The sequence below is a fragment of the Petaurus breviceps genome, unplaced genomic scaffold, assembly GCF_028583685.1.
Source record: "Petaurus breviceps papuanus isolate PSGF00001 unplaced genomic scaffold, PetGlider_PUasm1.0 90845, whole genome shotgun sequence".
Lineage (NCBI taxonomy): Eukaryota > Metazoa > Chordata > Mammalia > Diprotodontia > Petauridae > Petaurus > Petaurus breviceps.
In genome coordinates, this window is record NW_027187359.1 from 21,141,356 (window position 1) to 21,162,605 (window position 21,250).

At 35.7% G+C, this 21,250-nt stretch overlaps 2 protein-coding genes across 3 annotated transcripts in view; one reads left to right on the forward strand and one right to left on the reverse strand.

The window, feature by feature from the left end:
* HEATR5B (HEAT repeat containing 5B) overlaps positions 1-21,250 on the reverse strand; it is a 135,947-nt gene that overhangs the window by 48,445 nt on the left and 66,252 nt on the right. For both annotated transcript variants that reach the window (XM_069072208.1, XM_069072209.1), the window contains 5 exons: positions 19,655-19,844; positions 18,017-18,186; positions 9,821-9,965; positions 4,312-4,551; positions 2,606-2,857 (listed from right to left, as the gene is read on the reverse strand). In XM_069072208.1, the coding sequence (XP_068928309.1) occupies positions 2,606-2,857; positions 4,312-4,551; positions 9,821-9,965; positions 18,017-18,186; positions 19,655-19,844 (997 nt within the window). The remainder of the gene's footprint in view (positions 1-2,605; positions 2,858-4,311; positions 4,552-9,820; positions 9,966-18,016; positions 18,187-19,654; positions 19,845-21,250) is intronic.
* Positions 1-21,250, forward strand: part of CEBPZOS (CEBPZ opposite strand) — a 295,755-nt gene that overhangs the window by 2,948 nt on the left and 271,557 nt on the right. The window lies entirely within an intron of this gene.

A 21,250-nucleotide genomic window follows, 5' to 3' on the forward strand; every position in this document is an offset into this window, starting at 1 on the left:
TGGAAAGAACAATGGATTTAGAGACAGACTTGGATGCTCATCCAGGCTCTGCCATTTACTACCAACATGATTTTGGACAAGGCCTCTTTGGGCCTCCATGTTCTCATCCAAAAAGTGAGGAAGGGTTAGGTTTGGAAACTATCATCTCCTCCAAGGTTCTTTCCAATTCTAAATCTATTGATACTTCAAGATTATATACTTTGACCATTTAGTCTGAATTATAGTCGAAATATGTTACTTAGGTTAAAAACTTTATGGAGGGACCATGAAACTTTTTTGTCTTGGTATCCACAACAGCAACTAATACAATTCATAATATATAGGGAGCTCAATAAATGCCAATGAATGAATGATGAAATCTTTCTAGAAGTTAAAAGCAACAAAGAAAGTAGATCTAGGGAGAGCATTATTAAAGAGGCATTATATATTATCATAAAAAAGCTCACGCTAGGTAAAATTCCCCAATGATGGTGGAACAAGAACAGTTGTGAAGAATTACACATATGGTAGATCTACTGTTGTATGTGCCCTCTAGCCTAGCTCCCAAGCAGTATAGGGTCCAATCATGGACTACTTAAAAGTCCCCCCTGATAGCACAGGAGTTCATGTGTGATTGATTTGCCCATAGGTATGGCAGCCAGGACCACAAATACCACATAAAAAAGAAGACAGGAAAGCAAAAACCCATAGTATCACAGCCAAGACAGTGGAAGCTTCTCAGAGTCTTATTTGCTGTCCATTCCCCCATTCTCTCTAATACTGTACTATAACCTGAACAAAAGGTAGACTAGTCTGACCAGTTTACACCACCATTTCAGATATTATAAAACTGACTTAAATTAATGCTTTTCCTTCACCTAATATGGTTATGGGGGAGTATAGGGGGCAAAGGTGAGGAAGGAAATTGCTCCTGTTGTTCATCTCAAGTACACAATCTGAAATTAACTCTTCTGCTTCATGCTGGTTGCTAACAGGAGATAGCACCATGACATTATAAAGCTTGATGCTATGTTGATGTCTATCTACTTAGGTATGTCTTTTCATAGCACAATCAACTGTACAGGCACTATAATAATAATAGCTACTAGCATTTACATAGAACTTTAAGGTTTGCAAAATGCCTTATAGATATTATCTCATTTGACAGTTTCATTATACTTTATATCCTAAGGCAATAAAAAAGCTTGAGATTTGTAGTCAAAGAACTTAAGTACGAGTTCTATTTCTGCCACTTGGTAGCTAAGGTGGATATGAACAAGTCAACTTCTTAGCCTCACATTCCTTATCTGCAAATTTATGGATAATAATAATTGTACCACCCTACCTTAAAGGGATGAGGTGCAGATCAAATGAGATTATTGATACAAACTACATTCTAATCTGTAAAATGCTATACAAATGTTAATCTATTATTATTATTGAATGATAATTTCCAAGAAATTGCAAGGATTTTCTAGCAGCATTCCAAATTTTTCTTGGATGTTCAAGTGCGATTGTATAAAACAGACGAAGCATAACTGGATTAATGTAGCCTGTTTCACACTTGAGAGTAAGGAAAAGACCAGAATATCCTAACAATGTTAACATGATGAGCTATAAAATTCCCTAGAAAATCAAATCTTTGCAATGTATTCCTTGCTATAACCCCAGGAACCTTATTTTCCAAGCCTCTAAAGTCAAGTACCAGAATCTGGTTCTGCCAACAGTATTAAAAATTCCAAATAGACTAATGGCAAACGACAGGCAGAACTGGGGCTTCTTGTAAAAAATCACCTGAGCTGTATGATGTGGTCTGATGATACTGTATGTCAGTGAGAGTACAGGTCTGACCATGTCTTATAATAACTGACTGAAGAGAACACTACTCAAAATCTTATCAGAAAGTAGATAGATGTTTTGATACTTGCAAGTTTTTACCTTTCTACTTATAATTATAATACCTACACTACTTTCTGAAATTTTATGGTTTTAGTTTCTTGCATATTCACATTGTATCATGAGTTCTGATATTCTCTACGACTCAGTCTGCAAATGATCTCTTCATCTGAAAAAGCTATGTTATAGCTTTTTTCATTATACTAAGGATTATTATGGATAAAATTAGATGACATTAATAATATAAAGTGTTGTTGTTCCCCTTATCTTTGTGAAAAAGTAATAAAAAAATCTATTCTTACTTTTGAATATCTGAGCCTCATTGTTCATACTATTTTTCAGGTATAGTGGAAAGAAGACTAGACTTGGAGACAGAGGATCTAGATTTGAATCCAAGCTCTCTCACTTGTTGGAAGAAAAACCCTTAGCATTCTTGAGTCTCAGTTTTCTTGTATACCATTTCACAAGGTTATGGTTAGTAATAGAACAACATATATAGAAACATTTTGTAAACTATAAGATGTCATATAAATATTTACTATTAAACATATGAGTACGGCAAAGTCAGATATGGATAAGAAATGAAACTTATGTAGGAGGAAAGGGAATGCACAGTATTTTTGAAATGAATAATTCTAAAATATTTTAATTATCAGTAAACTACATTGAATAATTAAGAGACTGTTGGTAAAAAAAATAATATCTACAAATGAAAAAATTCTCTATTTACTTGCAGGATTTCTCAGTTTGGCTGAACGTGCCATAGCAAGATCAAAGTGAGCTGGGTCTGCATTTTCACACAACATGATGACTCGACACAAGCAATCAGCAGCAAACACCCGAGTAGCCCAGCGAGGAGCTACAGAAGGCTTTGATTTATCCTCTTCACCTAATGTGGTGAACATAGTGTCATCATCCATCTCATCTTTCTTTTCAGATTCTTCATCCTTTCCACCACTTAAAGGAGCTGTAGTACTCATATCTGTAAGGCACAGAAGCATAGAGGTCTAAAGCAACTCAATTTAACCATATTAGGCACAAAGTTAGGCACTATGTTAGGCACAAAGGATACAAATATGTAAACAAAACTCCCTGTCCTCAGGAATCTTTCATTATATAACAAGAATACTAAGAGTACACAGATAAATGAAGATAAGGTGACTTCAGGAAAAAGGAAGCATTAATTGAAGGCTTCAGGAAAGGTTTTAAGAAAGAAGGAGGACTTCTGCTGAGATTTTGAGGAAGATAAGGATTCTGAAAGGCAGAGGTAAGGAAAAACTACAATTTAGTCAAAGGTGAAAGACTGTACAAATACAAAGAGGTAAGGATAAGATATTCAATCCAGGCAACAATTTGTTTGGAATATAAGGTGCATTAAGGGCACTAATAAGGCTAGAAAAAATAAGGTGACATGAGACTGTAGAAGGCTTTAAATTTCTAGTGGAGGCATTTTTATTCTATCCTAGAAGTAACAAGGTATGATGGGAGGTTTTTAATGATGGTAGTATCTTAGGAATATTATTCAATCAGATAAGTGGAAGATACATTGCTCAGAGGATGATAATGAGGAATAGGGAAGTCATTTATGAGGGTCATGGTCATATGAATGTAGAAAAAGAGACTATTGCAGGAATTACTATGCATGTAGAATCAACAAGAATTGCCAACTAACTGGATATAGGTTGTAACAGAGTATAAACAATCAAGTATGACTTCAAAGCTACAAAGACAACAGAATCTCAGATTTAAAAAAGTTATAGCAGTCATCTAATGTCACTTATACCTAAATAACAAACCATCTTTGCAACAAACCCTTAAAAATGGTCATTAAACCTTTGTTTGAAAACTTCTTGTGATGGGAGAGATAATTTATTGCATAAGAAAGTGATGTGATCAGATATCAGGAAAAGTAGGAAAATCAATTTACTAGCAAAGAAAATAGAACTAAGAGAAAAAATATACAGAATGACCCCAAAAATGTAAGAATTCAGATCATTGTAAAAACCAACAGACAAGTTTTCCCTCCTCTCAGAAGAGAGGTGATGTACTACAGTTAAAGAATAAGAAATATATTGTCAGATATAGTCAATGTGTCAATTTGTTTTCCTTAACTGTAATTTTTTTGTTATAAAAGAGCTTTCTGTGGGAAGAAGACACTAAGAAGTAATAGCTATGTAAAAAAAAAAGGAAAGAATCATTAATAAAACATTTTTTAAAAATAAAGTTTACTATTCAAAATTAGTTTACTTAAAAATTAGTCCATACATTCAACAGAGATTTCTAGGTTCCAAGTTGACAGACAATCAAATTATAACTTCATACTTATAAGTGTGTTTTATATCATTATCCAATCAAGAGAATTGTGGTAAATACATAACAAAGAAGGAAATTCTAAATAAGGTTAGTTCTAATAAAATACACTCCTTCAATACATACCACTGGAAGCTGCCAGAACATCCTTACAAAGCATTAGCCAATGTGAAAGTTTGTCTACAGCCAGGGATGAAAGCATATGGCCTAATGTATCATGAATATCAGAACATAATTTTCTATCAGTCTCCCGATCTAGCATTCCAAAAAGAAGCCCTTCCAAACCAGTTTCTGTTATATTGACACCTTGGTGCCGACTATGGATGTCACGGCGAGAACTGATCCCTGGTGCAAAAGGATTCATATCTGTAAAATAATTTTCACAAAAGAACATGTTTAGCATCTGTGGCCCAACTCTAAGGCAACAATTGTGATAACATTTATTCACAACAGGATAACCAATTATAGCTCTTCAAATAAATGTAATCTATTTAAATAAGTACACTCTCAAGCTATCATCTTTTCAAAACAAATTACAATTTAATTTGACAATAAGACTAAGAACCGTATTTTTATAAATTATATGTTGCCCTAAGATAAAAAAAATCTGGAATCAAAATATATAGCAAATATTATCTTGATGTCCTGCAGACACATTAAATTTACCTTGTCCAAAACTAAACCCAAACCTTCCCCTCTTCTGTCAAAGGTATCATCTTCCCAGTCAAGTAGGCTCACAACTTAGGTATAATCTTTGATTAATCACTTTCTCATACATTCCCATATAAAATCTATAGGCAAATCCTATTGATTCTACCATCAAAACACCTCTCATATAGGCAACCTTTCTCTTCTTTGACTCTACCACTCTTTATCTGACACTGCCACTACCCACTTAAGATTATGCCATATGATGATCAATTGAAAAAACCACCAAGAATGTCTTCAAATATTTGAGACTCTATCATGAAGTACATCTTGGCTACAGGAAGGAACTGTCCTATCATCTCATGTCTGGATTATTGCAACAGACTGCTGATTGGTCTCCCTGACTCAAATATTTTGTCACTCCATCCCATTCTCCACTTAGTTGTCAAAAAGATTTTCCTAAAGTGCAGATCTAATCATGTCATTCCCCTACTCGATAAATTTCAGTGTCTCTCAATCACTGTCAGCATCAAAGATAAATTCTTCTGTTTGGCATTCAAAGCCCTTCACAATCTGGTTCCCTTTTACTTTTCTAGTCTTCTTTCATACCACTACCTTCTATGAATTCTGTTATTCAGTGGCACAGTTCCTTGTAAAAGACACTTCCTCTCTCAACTCCACACCTTTTTACTGCTGTCCTCCATGCCCAGAATGTTCTAATTTCCTCACTTATGAGTCCTCATTTACCTCAAATCTCATCCAAAATCTCACCTTCACTAAGAAGCATTTCTTGGTTATCCTTGACGTTAAAATTTTCCCTTTGAGATTACCTTCAATTTATCCTGTATATATCGTATACAGACAGTTGTTTGCATTTTGTCTGCCCCATTTAAACTGTGAACTCCCTGATAAAGGCTGTTTTTTTATCTTTCTTTGTAACCCCTGATACTTACCACTGGGTCTGGCAAATAGTAAGTGCTTAATAAATACTTGTGACCTTGTTGATTTGTTGACATTTAGTCTAACAGACTGCGAAAAAAAATGAAATTCATTCAATATACACTTGCTTAAAAAAAATCTTTGTGGCTCATTCAGTCTTAAAAATAAGATTTTAAAAATTAATAGTTACACTTTTTTCCCTACCAGAATCAAAATCTCTTAGGGTGGAAAGGGACATTAGAAAACATCTAGTCCAAGGGTGGTAAACCTGTGGCCTCAAGGCCACATGTGGTCTTCTAGGTCCTTCAGAGCAGCCTTTGACTGAGTCCAAGTTTTACAGAACAAATCCTTTTATAAATGGGATTTCTTCTGTGAAGTTTGAATTCAGTCAATGGGCTGCATTTGAGGACCTAGAGGGCCATATATGGCCTCTAGGCTGCAGCTTCTGACCCACCCCCCCATTCTAGTTTAATCCATACCTGAAAAGAAGCCTATTCATTGAATGGGCTTTATCTCACTCAAAGTAAGAACCTGAAAAGACCTTAGCCTAAAAGGGCCAGGGTCTCCCATTGCATGTGAGCCATCTCCAGTCATCCTCATGAATATCTGGCCACTGGACCTAGATGGTTCTGGAGAAGAAATTGAGGCTGGTGACCTTACACAGCCCTTCCTCACTCAAATCAAAGTCAACTACAAGTCATGCCGCCATCTCCCTGACAAGATGGCCTTCCTAGAGAACTAAGGACAAACACAACAGCAATAACAACCTTGAACAACAATGTTCTCTACAGCACATCCAGTGAACCCACTGACTCCCAAGGCAGCCCATCTTATTTTTATATAGATTAAAATGTTGGAAAATTTTTCTTACAAAGAAACAAAGTCTAACTCTTTGCTTCCAATTACTCCCTCCAGGGTCAAGCAGATATGTCTCATCCTTCTTCTACATGACAGCTCCTCAAATATTTGAATACAGTTATATTTTATCTCCCTAAGTCTTCCCTTCTCCAATCTAAACATTTTTGGTGTCTTCAACTGATCTTAATATGGCATTATCTCAAGGCCATTCAATGTCGTGGCTGCCCTGTTCTATGATCCAGCTTATCAATGAATGTCTTTTTTTTTTTTTTAAAAGAATCAAGGATGGAACACAGTCTGATTAGAACAGAGTACAGCAAGACTACGAACTCCTTAGTCCTGATCAGTATGCCTCTTTTAATATAGTCAAAGATTGCATCACTTACCTTTTTTTTGGGGGGGGGGCAATAGCTGGGAGGGGAACTACTATATTACATTGTTAACTCAATGGCCTTATAATTTATTCAACCCCAAGATCTTTCAGATGAATTGTTATCTACCTATGTCTCCCCCATCCTGTCCTTGTGAAATTGACTTTTTTTTAACCAAAGGGAAAGATTTTCTATTATCCCCATTAAATTTCTTCTTATAAAATTCAGCTCCATGCTCTACCCTATGGAGATCTTCTTATATCTAAATCCGTCATCTATAAGATTGCCTTCCAGCTTTGAGTCATCGGCAATTTTGATAGGTATTCAGGTCTCTAACCAAATCATTTGTCTCAATCACAAGGCCAAATACAGATCTCTGGGCCCTCCATACCAACAATTCATTAATGACAATTCCCTGGGCACAGCTAATTAACCAACCTCAAGTGTACCTTTTCTGAAAGAATAGTTAAAGAGGTGCACCAAGTGTCCATATTTTCCATAAAAACAAATTCACTACTGCATGAGTGATTTTGCCAATTTTTTTTTATAAGCAATTGGGGTTAAGTAACTTGCTCAAGGTTACACGGCCAATTATTTCTGGGTGTGGTGCTGAGCGTCTGAGCCCGGGATTGGATCTCCAGGTCGTCCCAACACTGGAACCGGTGCTCTTACTCGCTGAGCCACCTGGCCGCCCCTTGCCAATTTTTTTTTGCTGAAATATTGACAAGGTCACTTTAATTTTGTAGTAAACAATATCAATTCTTTCCATTCCATCCCTTATAATCATCTTTTGACATTTATATTGCCATTCCCATACACAAATTTCCTAATTCCTCAACTCTACAGGTACTTTTATCTACTATAGTCCAACCACCCATAAGCAGGACAACAAAATGAATCTCATCATCACTCAGAACTACTCCAGAATGCTCAAACACTAAAACTTAGAATAACCTCATCCTTCTATGTATCTCATTCCTACTGAACTTTCTATTTTCTGCTAACTTCAGTTCTTCAACCTTTCAACCTTATTCTTTAAGTCCCATCAATTGTTTTCTCTCTTCACTTGCCTTGTTAACAAGTCTGGACCCCAAAGTAAGCCATTTTAATTATGCTTTAAGCTAGGACTCTATATTTCCTAGTTTTCTGCCATATGAGCTTTATAAATGTCCAATTCTTGGTAAATTCTATCTATTTTCTCTGCTTTTGTTTCTAGTATGTGGAACTTTGACAAAGTCATAAAACTGAGTCAATAGGTTCCACCAGAAACCCATTTTATTTAACCTCAGCTGTACCCTCAGTCTTCCTTGGAAATCCTTTTATTCATATCCAGTTGAATGTTTATTACACTTCTGGCTTTCTTTTAGTCATCTCATTCATTACTAATAGCTTCAACATAGAAAACATGCTAGTACAGGCCTTCATTATTTCTCATCTGGAATATTTTATGTTATCTAACTGGTATCTCCATTCTCTACCCTACTTAAATTATCCTAAGCATTGTTTAATCTTCAAGTACAGCAATAATCATGCCAACCCTGCTTAAAATCCTTCCATGGATCTGCCCTGCCCATTGAATAAAGTGTGAGCTCCTTAGTCAATCATTCCAGGCCATGTATAACCTGACTCCAACCCACTTTCCTAGTCTTAATTTGCATTTCTCCCCTTCCCACACCTCACACTCTAGTCAAGCCTGATTAGTCAATGATTCCTAAACATGTTTTGCATGTACTCCCTCTCTCTGCCTGGAATGACCTTCACCAACATCTTTTACCATTTCTACCTCTTCCACAAAGCCTTTCTTGATTCTACTCTCCCTCAAATCTATGTATTATTCATCTCTCTTTTAAATGATTACAGCATTTTATATCTCTACTAAGGCACTTATTACATTACACTTATATCACAGTGATATACTTATATTCTATAGTAGACTACAAGTTCCTTGAAGGCAAGAACTATATACTATTACCAAAAATATTTGGCATAATGAGACAGTATTTTTTAAAAAGGCTTAGCATGGTCCCTGGCACAGAAAGAACTATATAAATATTAGCTATTATTATCATCATTACTCTTATTTCTTATTTACTTCCCTTCCCCTTTTTATGTACTACTCTTTAGGATTAGTCCTGAGATTCTGAATTTTGCCAATAGCAACTCGGTTTTGTTCTAGCTTCTTGTTTTACTAATAGAAGTTACTACATATCACCACTGACTCTGAATGTACTCCAAAACTAGATAACTTTTCTTTGAGGTCTGAAGTGGATTAGAACTCTCCACAAAAATAAGGAACTAAAGGATACACTAAGTCTAGGGCTTTCCTTAGCCATATAGCAACTACTCATAATTTTTACCTACTCATAATTGAATTTTTTTATTAGTATGAAAGTTATTTTGAAGTTGCACACTAGCTAGCCAAAAGCTTTCAGTTGCCTCTAAGCCTTACCTTGAAGCCTCTGCCTTATCTTCAAGTCTTTTATTATTTTTATGATAAATAGTTAATCAATTTATTCATTCCAGAGATTCCTCTAGGAATATTTAGGGAATACACAGAGTATACTATTTGGATTACTATGCTTGGTTAAAAAGCAGGAATATTTAAGATAGAGTGTGAGAGCATGAAACATAATAGATTCTTAAAGATGTCTGTACTAAAATATTAATGTTCATATATGACTTTATATCCAAAAGGGGGAAAATTCTTATTCTATTTTTATATTAAAATTTTATTAATTAATAACAAAAATACTATCCATACAATTTCATAAACACGTACATTTCAATGGAAAGGAATATTAAATGCAAGGCTCACTTACTGATGCCACTGCTTTCTTTGTCACCTGCATTTTTTGCAAGACTCATAGCATATTCACATACTTCAGCAGCTTCTCGTTGTGCAAGTTGCCGAAGACATGCAACTGCTGCCCTTCGGAGTAATAAGTGGGAACTACATAAATGAACCTGTAAACACAGTGATAATCAGAAGCATGAAAGAAAAGATGTACTGATTTATTCAAATATACTTGTTAACAACTAGTAAAGATTCTTTTACAAACAAGAAAACACAAAGCTCTAGTCTTCCATAGTCCACAGTACATTTTGATAGCCTAATTTCTTTACTGAGCACAGTGTAAAATCTTATAGAAAAGTCAACTGGTCAGCTATCTCAGCCTTTCTTTAAAAGTATTGACTCATCTTTCAGATACAATCTCACAAACTTAGCCATGCCTTCCCAAATCTCAAAAGCAACAACAGATGAAGCTGGGGGCAAAGATTACTAGAGGCAGACACAGTTAAAGTAGCAAAATTTAATAATTCACAACAAGGTAAGAGGTAAACTCAAAATCAAAGCAGCCTGGGACAATTTAGTTGAATATTCAACAGATCTGCATACCTCAACAACTAAAGCATTACTAGATAAGTAAATTATATAGTAGAATCACAGAATGTTAAGAACTCTGAGCACCCTGTAAGATGATCTAGTCCTGTTTCTTCTTGCTATAAAAGGCTTATGCAAAATCACAAAACTAGTAAATGGAAAATCAGAACTTGAGTCAAAATTTTCTAATTCAAACTCCAGCATCCTTTTTCACTATATCATTCTACTTCTTAGTGTAAAATTATGTCAAGTATGCCATGTTTAAGAAGGTAGATAAATGCGTAGTCATCTTTAAAGATTAAAAAAAATTAACTTGAGTTATTTTGAAAAATCTCATTTCCCAAAAATGAGATAAAAGATAGTGATATACTTTGATTTTGTATTTAATTAGCATTTATTATTAAAGTGATAGGATTTTAGGAATCATGACAGGTATATAAAGCAAAAAAGACAAGCAAGAAAAAGAGAGACAGAGACAGAGAATATGATGAAGGATATCAATCAACAAACATTTATATACTTACTATGTGCCAGGCACTATACTAAGCACTAGGAATCGAAAGAAGTTGTAAAAAGAATTCCTGTCCTCAGTAACCTTACATTTTAATGGGGGAGAAATATAGGAACACAAAAGATATATATGTATGTATATATGTATATATTTATATATATAGTAGAGAGAAAGTAGAGGGGAAGGCACTAACAAATATGGGGAATGGAAAAGGACTGATGGATGAGGGGGAATTTGAGCTGAGACTTAAAGGAAGTATAATGGGAATCCCAGAATCAAAGGTTGGGAGGGAGAACATTTCAGGTGCAGGAAATAGCTAGTGTAAAGCCTTAAAGACAGGAAATGGATTGTCATGGGTAAAGAACAGCAAGCAAACCATTATTACTAGAGTGGAGAGTTTCATTGACAGTCAGACTCATACTTTAAGAAAGTTGCTTTGACAATACTATGGAGGATGGACTTGAGTAGGGGCAAGACTAGATAAAGGGAGTCCAAATAGAAAGCTGTTGCTGCCTTCAATTTTGAAGAGAACCACTACATCATAGGATGATGTCTTGACTCGTGTGAAATGTATTCAAGTGAGGCAGAGCTGCATAAAGTTGTCAGACTCACTCTTTCTCCAGTTACTGAAGTTCAGTGGCATGACAAAAACCAGGATGACTAGCAATGGCCTGGGACGTAGTAGATGACCTTGGTTTCTTTGACATCTATATTAATAGTGCAGGCTAGAGGTAATAAGAGCCTTTAGTAGGGTAATGACTCTGTGACTGCTGAAGAGGGACAGGTAAGAGAAATATAAAGAAAGAAATCATAAGATTTGGCAAATAATTGGAGTTGTCAAGGTGAAAAGTTGAAGTAAGCATGAGCAAGAAGTTGAAGATGGGGACCAGAAGTTAAAGATGACACCATTTTTTAACATGTTGAACTAGAAGGAGAGTGGTGCCCTTGAGAGTACTAGAGAAGTTTAGGTTAGGGGTGGATTTGGGGATAAAGATGAGTTATGAAAACATAACTCATATGTTAAGTTTCAGATGCCTATGGGACATCTAGCTCCAAATGTCCAACAGGCATTTGGTGATATAGGACTAGAACTCAGGAGAGAGACTAGGGTTGGATTAATAGGTCTCAAAATCATCTGTATAGAGGCAGTAAATGAACCCAGAGAATCTGATAAGATCACCAAGTGAGATAAAAACAAGAAAAAAAAGAGGTCCCAGGACAGAGCATTGGGGGACACTCATAGTTAGTAGGCATGGAATGGATAAAGAACCAGGAAAGGAGACTGAGTAGGAATAGTGAGATAGATATGAGAAAAACAAGGAGGGAGAGAGAGAAAACAAGGAGAGAAGGGGAGAGGGAGAAGGAAAGGGAGGGAGGGAAAGAGAGAGAATGGTATGGAAGAAAGGAGGAAGGGGGAGGGAAGAAGGGAGGGAGGAGGGAGGGAGAGAGAGAGACTATTAATTTTGGCAATTAAAAGATCATTGATAAATTTGGAAAGAATAATTTCAGTTGGGTGATGAAGATAAGAAGTCAAATTGTAGAGGATTTCAAAAGAAAGTAAGAGGGGAAGAAATGGAAGCACCAATCATAGATGAATTTTTCAAGGAATTTATTTAAGAAGGGAAGGAAAGACATAGGATGATAACAAGCAGGCTGCCTTCACCACCATGCTCCAGTAGCCTTCTCTTTCTGTAAAATCTCTGTACCTCTGGTCTCTTGTCATTGGTTATTTCCTCCCAGAACCTCCATTTTTAAAAAAAGATCCCCAGGCCAGGGAGGGCCATTACTTCATTATTCTTTGGGCCTAGTTCCTGACTGTCCAAGATTGCTTTCTCTACCACACCCCAAACATGGGAATCTCTCTTCTCTCCTTATCCCCTCCCACTTTTCAGCTTCCTTTTATGTGATGTCTTCTGCCATTAAAATATAAGATCTTCAAGGGCAAGGACTATCTTTCATTTTGCTTCTATTTGTATCCTTAGTGCTTAGCACAGTACCTGACACATAGTAAATGCTTAAATAAGTGCTGTTCCCTTGACTACCAGGCATGGTAGGATCTAGTGAAGGTTATAAGGATGGGGGAGACTTGGGCATGTTTGTTGGCAGCAAGGGGAAAAAAAAAAAATGAAGAGGCTAAAGATCAGAAAAAGAAAATATTTCCAGGTAATTCTTCACATTCCATCAGCAGCTCTACTTGGTTTCCACTCTATAAAAAATTAAACCCCTATCCCCAGTACCCCTTAATCCCCTTCCCTCTCCCTCCCCCTGCCACTCTCATCCTTTTCAGCTTCCTTCTGTATGTTGTCTTCCTCTATTAAATTATAAGTACCTTGAAGGCAAGGACTATCTTTCTTTTTCCTATTTGCATCCTTAGCATTTTAACACAGTACCCAGCACATAGCAGGCACTTAATAAACGTTCACTGATTTACTGGATGATGGTGAGGGTGATGCTGGAGGGATATGATCAAGGATATATATAATAGGCCAGGCTTAGCAAAGAGAAGGGCATCATCAGCGAATGAATGGAAGGAAGATATAAAGGGTTTAAGACTATAACTAAAACAAGGATGAAAGTGAAGGATAGTACTGAAGGATAAAGGGGGTAGAAGTCACAGTATCACAAAGAATAGTTCTAGAAAGAATGAGGTATAAGGAAAGATAAAAAATTATTACCAGATAAAGGAAATGCAGAGTTCTTGAACATAGTCAATATTCAATAAAAATTTATTACAGGCCTACTATGTGCCAGGCATCAGCACTATCCCTTGCTGAGTACTAGAGATAGAAATATGAAAAAGAAAGGTAGTCACTGCCCTCAAGGAGGTTACAATCTAATGGGGGAAGATAACCTACAAGAGAAAAATGCAAATGTTGGGAGGTAACTGGTACTAGGTGGAAAAGTCAAGGACTTCTAAAACAGCCAAGTACAGCCAAGAGGAAAGTGAGATGTCTAAGGAGATGTCTCTATCACCCCTCCTTAAACAGAGGTTAAAGAGTTCATGGCTCCACACTCCAGAGGGTACTGAAGAGTTGTAAGTACCAAGGTTGATTGGATCTTGCAAAATGATGAGATTTCTCAATGATAAGCTTACTGGGGCCATGGAGAAGTCAAGGAAATCCAAAATGAGTGGAACACCTAAACACTATGGTAAGATTGAGGTAGCTAACTGAGGTGGAGCGGATGATATAAGTTATGGGAGTTGAATAGATTGAGGAATAAGGAAGAAGTTAGGATATATGAGATAACATCTACATACTAGTAGAAATCCCCTAGAATGAAAGAAAGAATGGGAATATAATGGAAGATTAAGCCAGGCACTGTACACTCATTAAGAAAGGAGAAAGAATGAATAATCTGAGGATTGGCAGATAATTTGATCGATAATTTGGATTGAAGAAGCCAAAAGGAGGACAATTTCCTGACTGATGGTGGCAGAGGAAAGTTTGGAAGAGCAAGAGGGAGCAAGGAATATTCAGACTCCCTCACCACAACCAATGAGTTGGATGATATGAGTGACAATGTCACCCATAAAGGAAAGGAAGCCAGGGATATAATGCTGTCAGAAGCAAGAGAGTAAGTGGTATAAGATCAAAGGGAGTTTATTGATTACAGCAAAGATATATAGAAGGCATAGTGGAAGAGGTAGAAAATGTGGTAGAAAGTAGTTGTGAGAATGATGGAGCAGACAGTTGGAGTTCAGTTCATTATCACAGGAAAGGGGATAGTAAGAGACAGCAGGAACATGTTAACCACTGTGATATGAGTCTAGGCAGACTAACAATCTGCTGCTAAAGCAAGAGGTTAGAAGGTTAAAGGGCACCACTGGGAAGCTGTTTTAGTCATTTCCCTCCACCCTCTCCCCATACTGTCCCTAGAATATAAAAGATGTTTTGAGGTCTATAAATATTCAGTGAACAGAAAAGTTAAGCATATAATAATATGTTAAATGCTAAGAGTCTTTTAGCATAATTTTAATATAAAAAGTTGATTTGAACTCCATCTCTGCAGCAACAGAGAAGCATAACTTACTTTGGGGGTAGGGAAAGAAGGGAATGGGTGTGTGTGTGTGTGTGTGTGTGTGTGTGTGTGTGTGTGTGTGTGTGTGTGTGTGAGTGTGTGTGTGTGTCTCCCTAGGTTTAATTCAATCAAGAGTAAATATTTCACTATTTTTTTCTCTGATTTTTAAATTTCATTTTCCTTTTAAAATGAAACTATAGGTAGATTACATTACCACTACTCATCATTCAATAGGTCACATCTACAGATGCCCAATATGCTTTTGAACTCCTATCAAGAAGACCTAGGCTTAGTTCAGTAAACAACTTTAAAGCGGCTTTTCCATTATTAAAATACAGTCAGTGAAACCAGTAAGAATGAACTTAACTCCTATTAAGAAGTTATCTCCCAATGGATAACACATAGATGTAAATCCTAATAATATCTAAACTGGGAAATATCTCTGAAAACAAAAACTGTAATTAAGAATAATTTAAAGCTGACTGGCCAACAGCATCATGCTGAAAAATACTACTTTTATTCTAAGAAAATATAATTTTCTGAATGTACACTAAAATATTTTGCATATTGCCTCAATAATTTCAAGATTTTTGTAACCTTAGTAAAATAGTCGTTACTACCAATACTATGAGTTTAGAACCAACTTTAAAATGTCTTTGGAAGTGATTACAATACTTGGATATAAGCTAAGACTAGCAAAAACTAGAAAATCTTATTATGTGTATTAGTTAAGAATGGTGTCTGGTAACTTAGGTTTTCTAAAAAAAATTTTTTTCTCTAATTAGGCTAACCATTTTGTTTTACTCAAAAGAATTCAGGGGAGGCTAGGTGGCATAGTGAACAAAGCACTGGCCCTGGAGTCAGGAGGACCTGAGTTCAAATCCGGCTTTAGACACTTAACACTTACTGCCATGTGACCTTGGGCAAGTCACTTAACCCCAATTGCCCTCCAAAAAGCAAAAAAAAAAAAAAGACTTCAGCATACTTAATTTCACACTGAATGGGAAAAAAATTATTAGAGAATTTTCTATTCCATAGGAAAACAGATAAAGAGTTTTCTTATAAAAATTGTCAACTATATCTGTGGATTAAAAAAAAATTCTTTCCTTAGATGTACACAATAATTTTGACAAGATTATTGCTAATTTTAACTACTTCATTAGTCTGGACCATCCATCAATTATTGCCTGACACAGACTGATTAAAGACAAAGGACAAAACATAAAGAAGCCCTGTCTGACTCAACTGACTTTTTATTCTAATCAAAGATACTTGGCAGACAAGTCATATAATGTATCTCTCTGATAAAAAGTTCATAACCATTTTAAAAATAGAGGGTGAAACAACAATTCACACCTATATGCTATTTGAATGTGAGTTTAGAAATCGAAACTTTACATCTGATGGGAAAAGATCCAGATAGCCAGGAGGAAATGGAGAGGACAAAGCATGAAAAGAAAAAGGATCTGAATACAAGAATATCTATATCGATGATCTCATTAATTCACTAAGGAAATTGGGTTTAAGCTCATTAATTATAATCACCATTGCTTAAGCATTTGTAGTTAACAATATAATCTACTCTCCAAGAATTAAAAAATTTTTCATTAAAAAAAGTCAGAATTGGGGCAGCTAGGGGTGCAGTGAATAGAGCAGCGGTTCTGGAGTCAGGAGGACCTGAATTCAAATCTGACCTCAGACACTTAACACTTTCTAGCAGTGTGACCTTGGGCAAGTCACTTAACCCCAACTGCCCTGCCTTCATCCTTCCAAAAAGAAGAAAAAAGTCAGAATAAAAAAAATCTATTAAAATATAGAATGTAGATAAGAGTGTGTGTGTGTGTGTGTGTGTGTGTGTGTGTATAAGCATCGACTAGTAAATGACCATGAGAAAATCAAAGACTAGTAAAAATGAGTACTACCAAGCCTAATGTCAGTCCTTTTCATTATCCATAATGACACCAAACATGTCTCATTGGCTAATTGGCAAAAGACAACTAGAACCACATTAGAATGGAGTAAAAATTTTGGACATTTTTTCCCTTTGTGGTTCTTTTCAGCTGTGTCACTGACAACTGTGGAAAGAAGATGCTAGTAAACAGGTTAAAAGTACAAAGATAAACTTTCAAATAATTTAAAGATTATTTTGGAAGGTATATGAAAAATGTTCAATATCCTAAAGGAACTTAAGAGGATCCAGCAAACCTAATTATTAATAAAGAAACCCAAACAACAACAAAAAATAACAAAAGGGCAATTTATAATCTTTTATTCTTTATACCCTCTTTGGCATTTTCCTTTATCACAATTAGCTGTCAACTCCTATGAATTCTATCACCAAAAAAATTTCTCACGCAAACATCACCACCACTCTAGTTCATATCTTCATCACCATTCACCTGTCCTACACCATTTTACCATCCTAACAGGGCTCCCTGTCTCTAGTTTCTCCCTTCTCCAATCTATTCATCACATAGTTGCCAAAATAATCTTCATAAACCAGGTTCAGTGGTTTCAGTTTCAGTCAACTAATTTAAAACTATGTTAAAAATGTGTAAAATCCAATTCATAGAAAAAATTTTAACTGAAATTTTGCTTTGAGAAATGGAATTGAAAGTCTTTATAACAATTTTTGTTATTTTGGTATAATAAATCTCATGGTCATTGCTTAATATCATTTATGACAGAATGCTTGATACTCAAACATATAGCATGCTCTCTTTACAATGAAAAGATCTAAAACAACATAGTAGAAATCAGCTTGCCAAAGAACCAGAAACAGAAAGCAGAAAAATTTTGAGCCTGACTCCCAGTCTTTATCAAGAAAGAATGCTCCAACTAATCAGCCCACAAAGTTTTAGTAGAAGTAGCAGAGTCTAGAAAGGGAAGGTCTTAGTCAAGAGAGATGGGTTATTAATTGAAACATTTCTTAAAAGGCAAAGCAAGTTTAGAAAGTAAGGGAAGTACCAGAGTGAGCTTGTGGATGGTATGCTACAGCTGAAAGCTAGAATTTAGAATTCATGAGAATCAACCATTATTTTTTTCTTAGTAAATAAATTCTGGACTCCCAACACAAGTAAATCAAAAGTGTTTTATACTTACACAAAGGCTAGGAACCAGACTAGAAAGATTGACATGCCGTGGTGCAAACATATGTAATTGTTGAAGGCAAGAGATGGCAGCTGCCTGAACAAGAGAATCTGAATGGTCTTGTGTGATCGCACAACCAACCAAACAGGAAGAGCGTATTGTCGAGATTGTCGCTCCATTCCCTAATACCAGGTACAAGAGAAAATTTTTTAAAAATACAATTATTTTATTAGACTCATCACAAAAATTATTAAAGAGAATTATACTTTATCATGAAGGGACTGACAAACCACTTTACTGGGGATGGCATATTTTTTTTAAGATAGAAAATATCTCAGATAAAAGTTCCAATTTGTTGGTTTAGATGCTTAATAAATCTACTCTTAAATCTCACTTATAGAAAAAAATCGTACTATTCTTTAACCCCTTCACTCTCCTATATGAAAGAATCTGAAGAGCACCAAAAACTGTACAACAGTATAGCTTCTGAAATTAATGAATGCTACTGCTGATTCATCTTGACCCTAAATTTCAGTTTCCCAACAAATGTTAACAAGAATGTGTATAGAGAAATTGACTAAAAGAAATCATAATTATATATCATAAAAATGCTAAAGAAAGCATTCTAAACTAAATTCTAAGCAGTAAATTCATTTAAACCATCTGCCTAATATAAAGAAAACAGTTTTATAAATAAAAATGTGCTAAGTGGAAAATCACAATTTTGTATACTGTTCTGATGTAGGTGTGAATGTTGAATGGGGTAGAAAAGAAGAGGTAAAGGGAGGAGAAGGAGAGGGAGAGAAATAAGGAGGGTGACATGGAGGAGGAGAAAGAGGAGGACAAAGTGAAGGACAAGAAGAAAGAAAAAGAGAAGGTGAAGATGAGGAGGAGAAAGAAGAAAAAAGAGAAAGAAGGGGAGGAAAGTTTTCACTACCAAAAACATTTATTAATCATGCATGTTTAATAAATATTAATTCCTTTTTTCTGGCATTACCCTTGTGAGGAAGGATCTAAGAATTATTACACTGGTTTAAATATTTCCCCAAATCCTATCAATCTATATTATATAAACTTTAAGAAAATATTTAATCATTTTTTCAATGTATATTTCTATCTTTTCTTTCAAAGAGCTCTCATTTTATTAATAATAACTAAAATTATTAGTATTTTAAGGTTTACACAGTACTTGATATATTTAATTTGATCTTCACAACAACCCTATGAGAGATACTACTGTTAGCCTGTTTTACAGATGAAGAAACTGAGGCTGAGATAAACTAAATAATTTGCCCTGTGTCACAGAGTCACAGTCTATATAAGGACCAACATCCTTGTTTTTGAGATAAAGAAACTAAGGTTGTGGTAAAATGACTGGTCCAAGATTACTCATTTCCAATAGCCAGAATTCTTTCCATGAAACTTTTTTCTTCCCCTATTTAACAAAGAATTGTCACCTTAAGATTTAACTGAAATTCATTTCATATTTAGAGTCCATTTACATTCAAAATAAGATGCCTAATAGACATTGCGTATTTTCATTGTTCGATGAAACAAAGTTATACAACTTAAAATTAATATGATGCTAGAAGAAGAATTTTGAAAAAGGTTAGTCTTTTTCTTTAACATCAAAATTTGAAATCCACTTACCCTGTAGTTCAGGTCCAACAGTGGTTATTATAGCACCTAAACATCGACCCAAACATTGATGAACTTCAGTATGTGAAGGTGGAACTGTCAATAGCAATGTGAGAACTAGGGACAAAGTTGGTTCAACATAGCCACGATACATTGGCCCACTAGAATCCACTATCAAAGCAAGTGAATGAAGAGACCAGGTCTGAAATCAGAGGAAAACATATTTAACTTTATTTGAGGGAGTATATTAGGATACTATAAACTGATTTCTTCCTACCCACCCCATCATGTCATGGAAATAACCCTATGTTCTTGAAGGCCATACCAATGTAGAACAAGCTTTAGCAGGTCTTACCAAACTACAAAGGTTTCAAGATCCAGTGACTGTAATGGCAAGCAAAGAAGTACTTCATTCCTTGTTTCAGCTATTTAATTATTTAGCACCTTGTTTCAGTTCAAATTTCTTTTAAGCCTTGCCCATGATTATATCAAGTCTTTATTAAGAAACAGAACTTGTGAATCCCACAAGTTGTGAACCACAGAACTTGTGAACCTCTGTTGCTGATGCAACAGGAAGGGGAGGAGCTAAAAACCACAAATAAGGAGAAGCCCAAGCTAGGAGAGAGAAGAACTGAGAAGAGAACTCTTGTTGTGTCAGAGTCAAGAAGGAGAAAACTTGTGGTATCTGGCACTCTGTATTTATGTTTGTTTGTGATACTTTGTATAGAAGCCCTGGGACCTTACTGGAAGCCCTGAAAGAGGATTTTCTGGTTGTCTGTTTACAGAAGTCCTGGAGGAGGGTTTCAGAGGTCCCAGGACTTTACAGATGATTTGTGTTGACCTCCCAGACCTTGTTTATGGGTCTCTATTGATTTCTATGTTGATGATTTGTGTTGATCTCTTGGACCTTGTTTGTGGGTCTCTGTTGATTTCATAGGCAGATACTGAATTGATGATGGTGCCGGCAATGTGCACAAATGTTATTGTGGCTCTGTTAAGCTTTGTCTTCCCAGAAATAGAAACTGTGAGGGACTTGAGATGGACTGAACACTGTGAGCTTCAATATAGAATGGGAACTGGACAAGGAGGTGGACAAGGAACTGAGAGCTACCTGCCTTTGAATCCAGGTGACAGTTGGGTAGATTTGGGCAGGAGTGGGGGCCATGGAAGAGGAACCATGGAATCTGACAGCCAGTCTCGAGTCCAGATGAAAAGACCTCTTCTTGGGTACCTAATGCTCACTGAGAAAATCATGATTTACTGTGACCTAGGGGTAGAGAACTTTGACATTTGTATTTTGTGTCCCTTAAGGAGGCCTGATCCTTAAGGATGATTGAGTTAAGGACTTACTGAATGATATCTGTTGTTTAAAACTATGTGACCACTTTGGTGAAAACTATGTGGCCATTTTAGTGATAACTTGTTATGCTATAACATTATGAATGCTGTAGTTTGGTTTCTGTCAATGTTTTGTCTTTACTACTAAAAAAAAATAGAGAGTTCACTATACTATGTAATCAGAACCTTGAAACTGTTCACAGCAACAATCCTCTGGAAAGCTGCTCATGCTTGGCTTTACAGTAATAGACTGGGTACCTATTGTATATG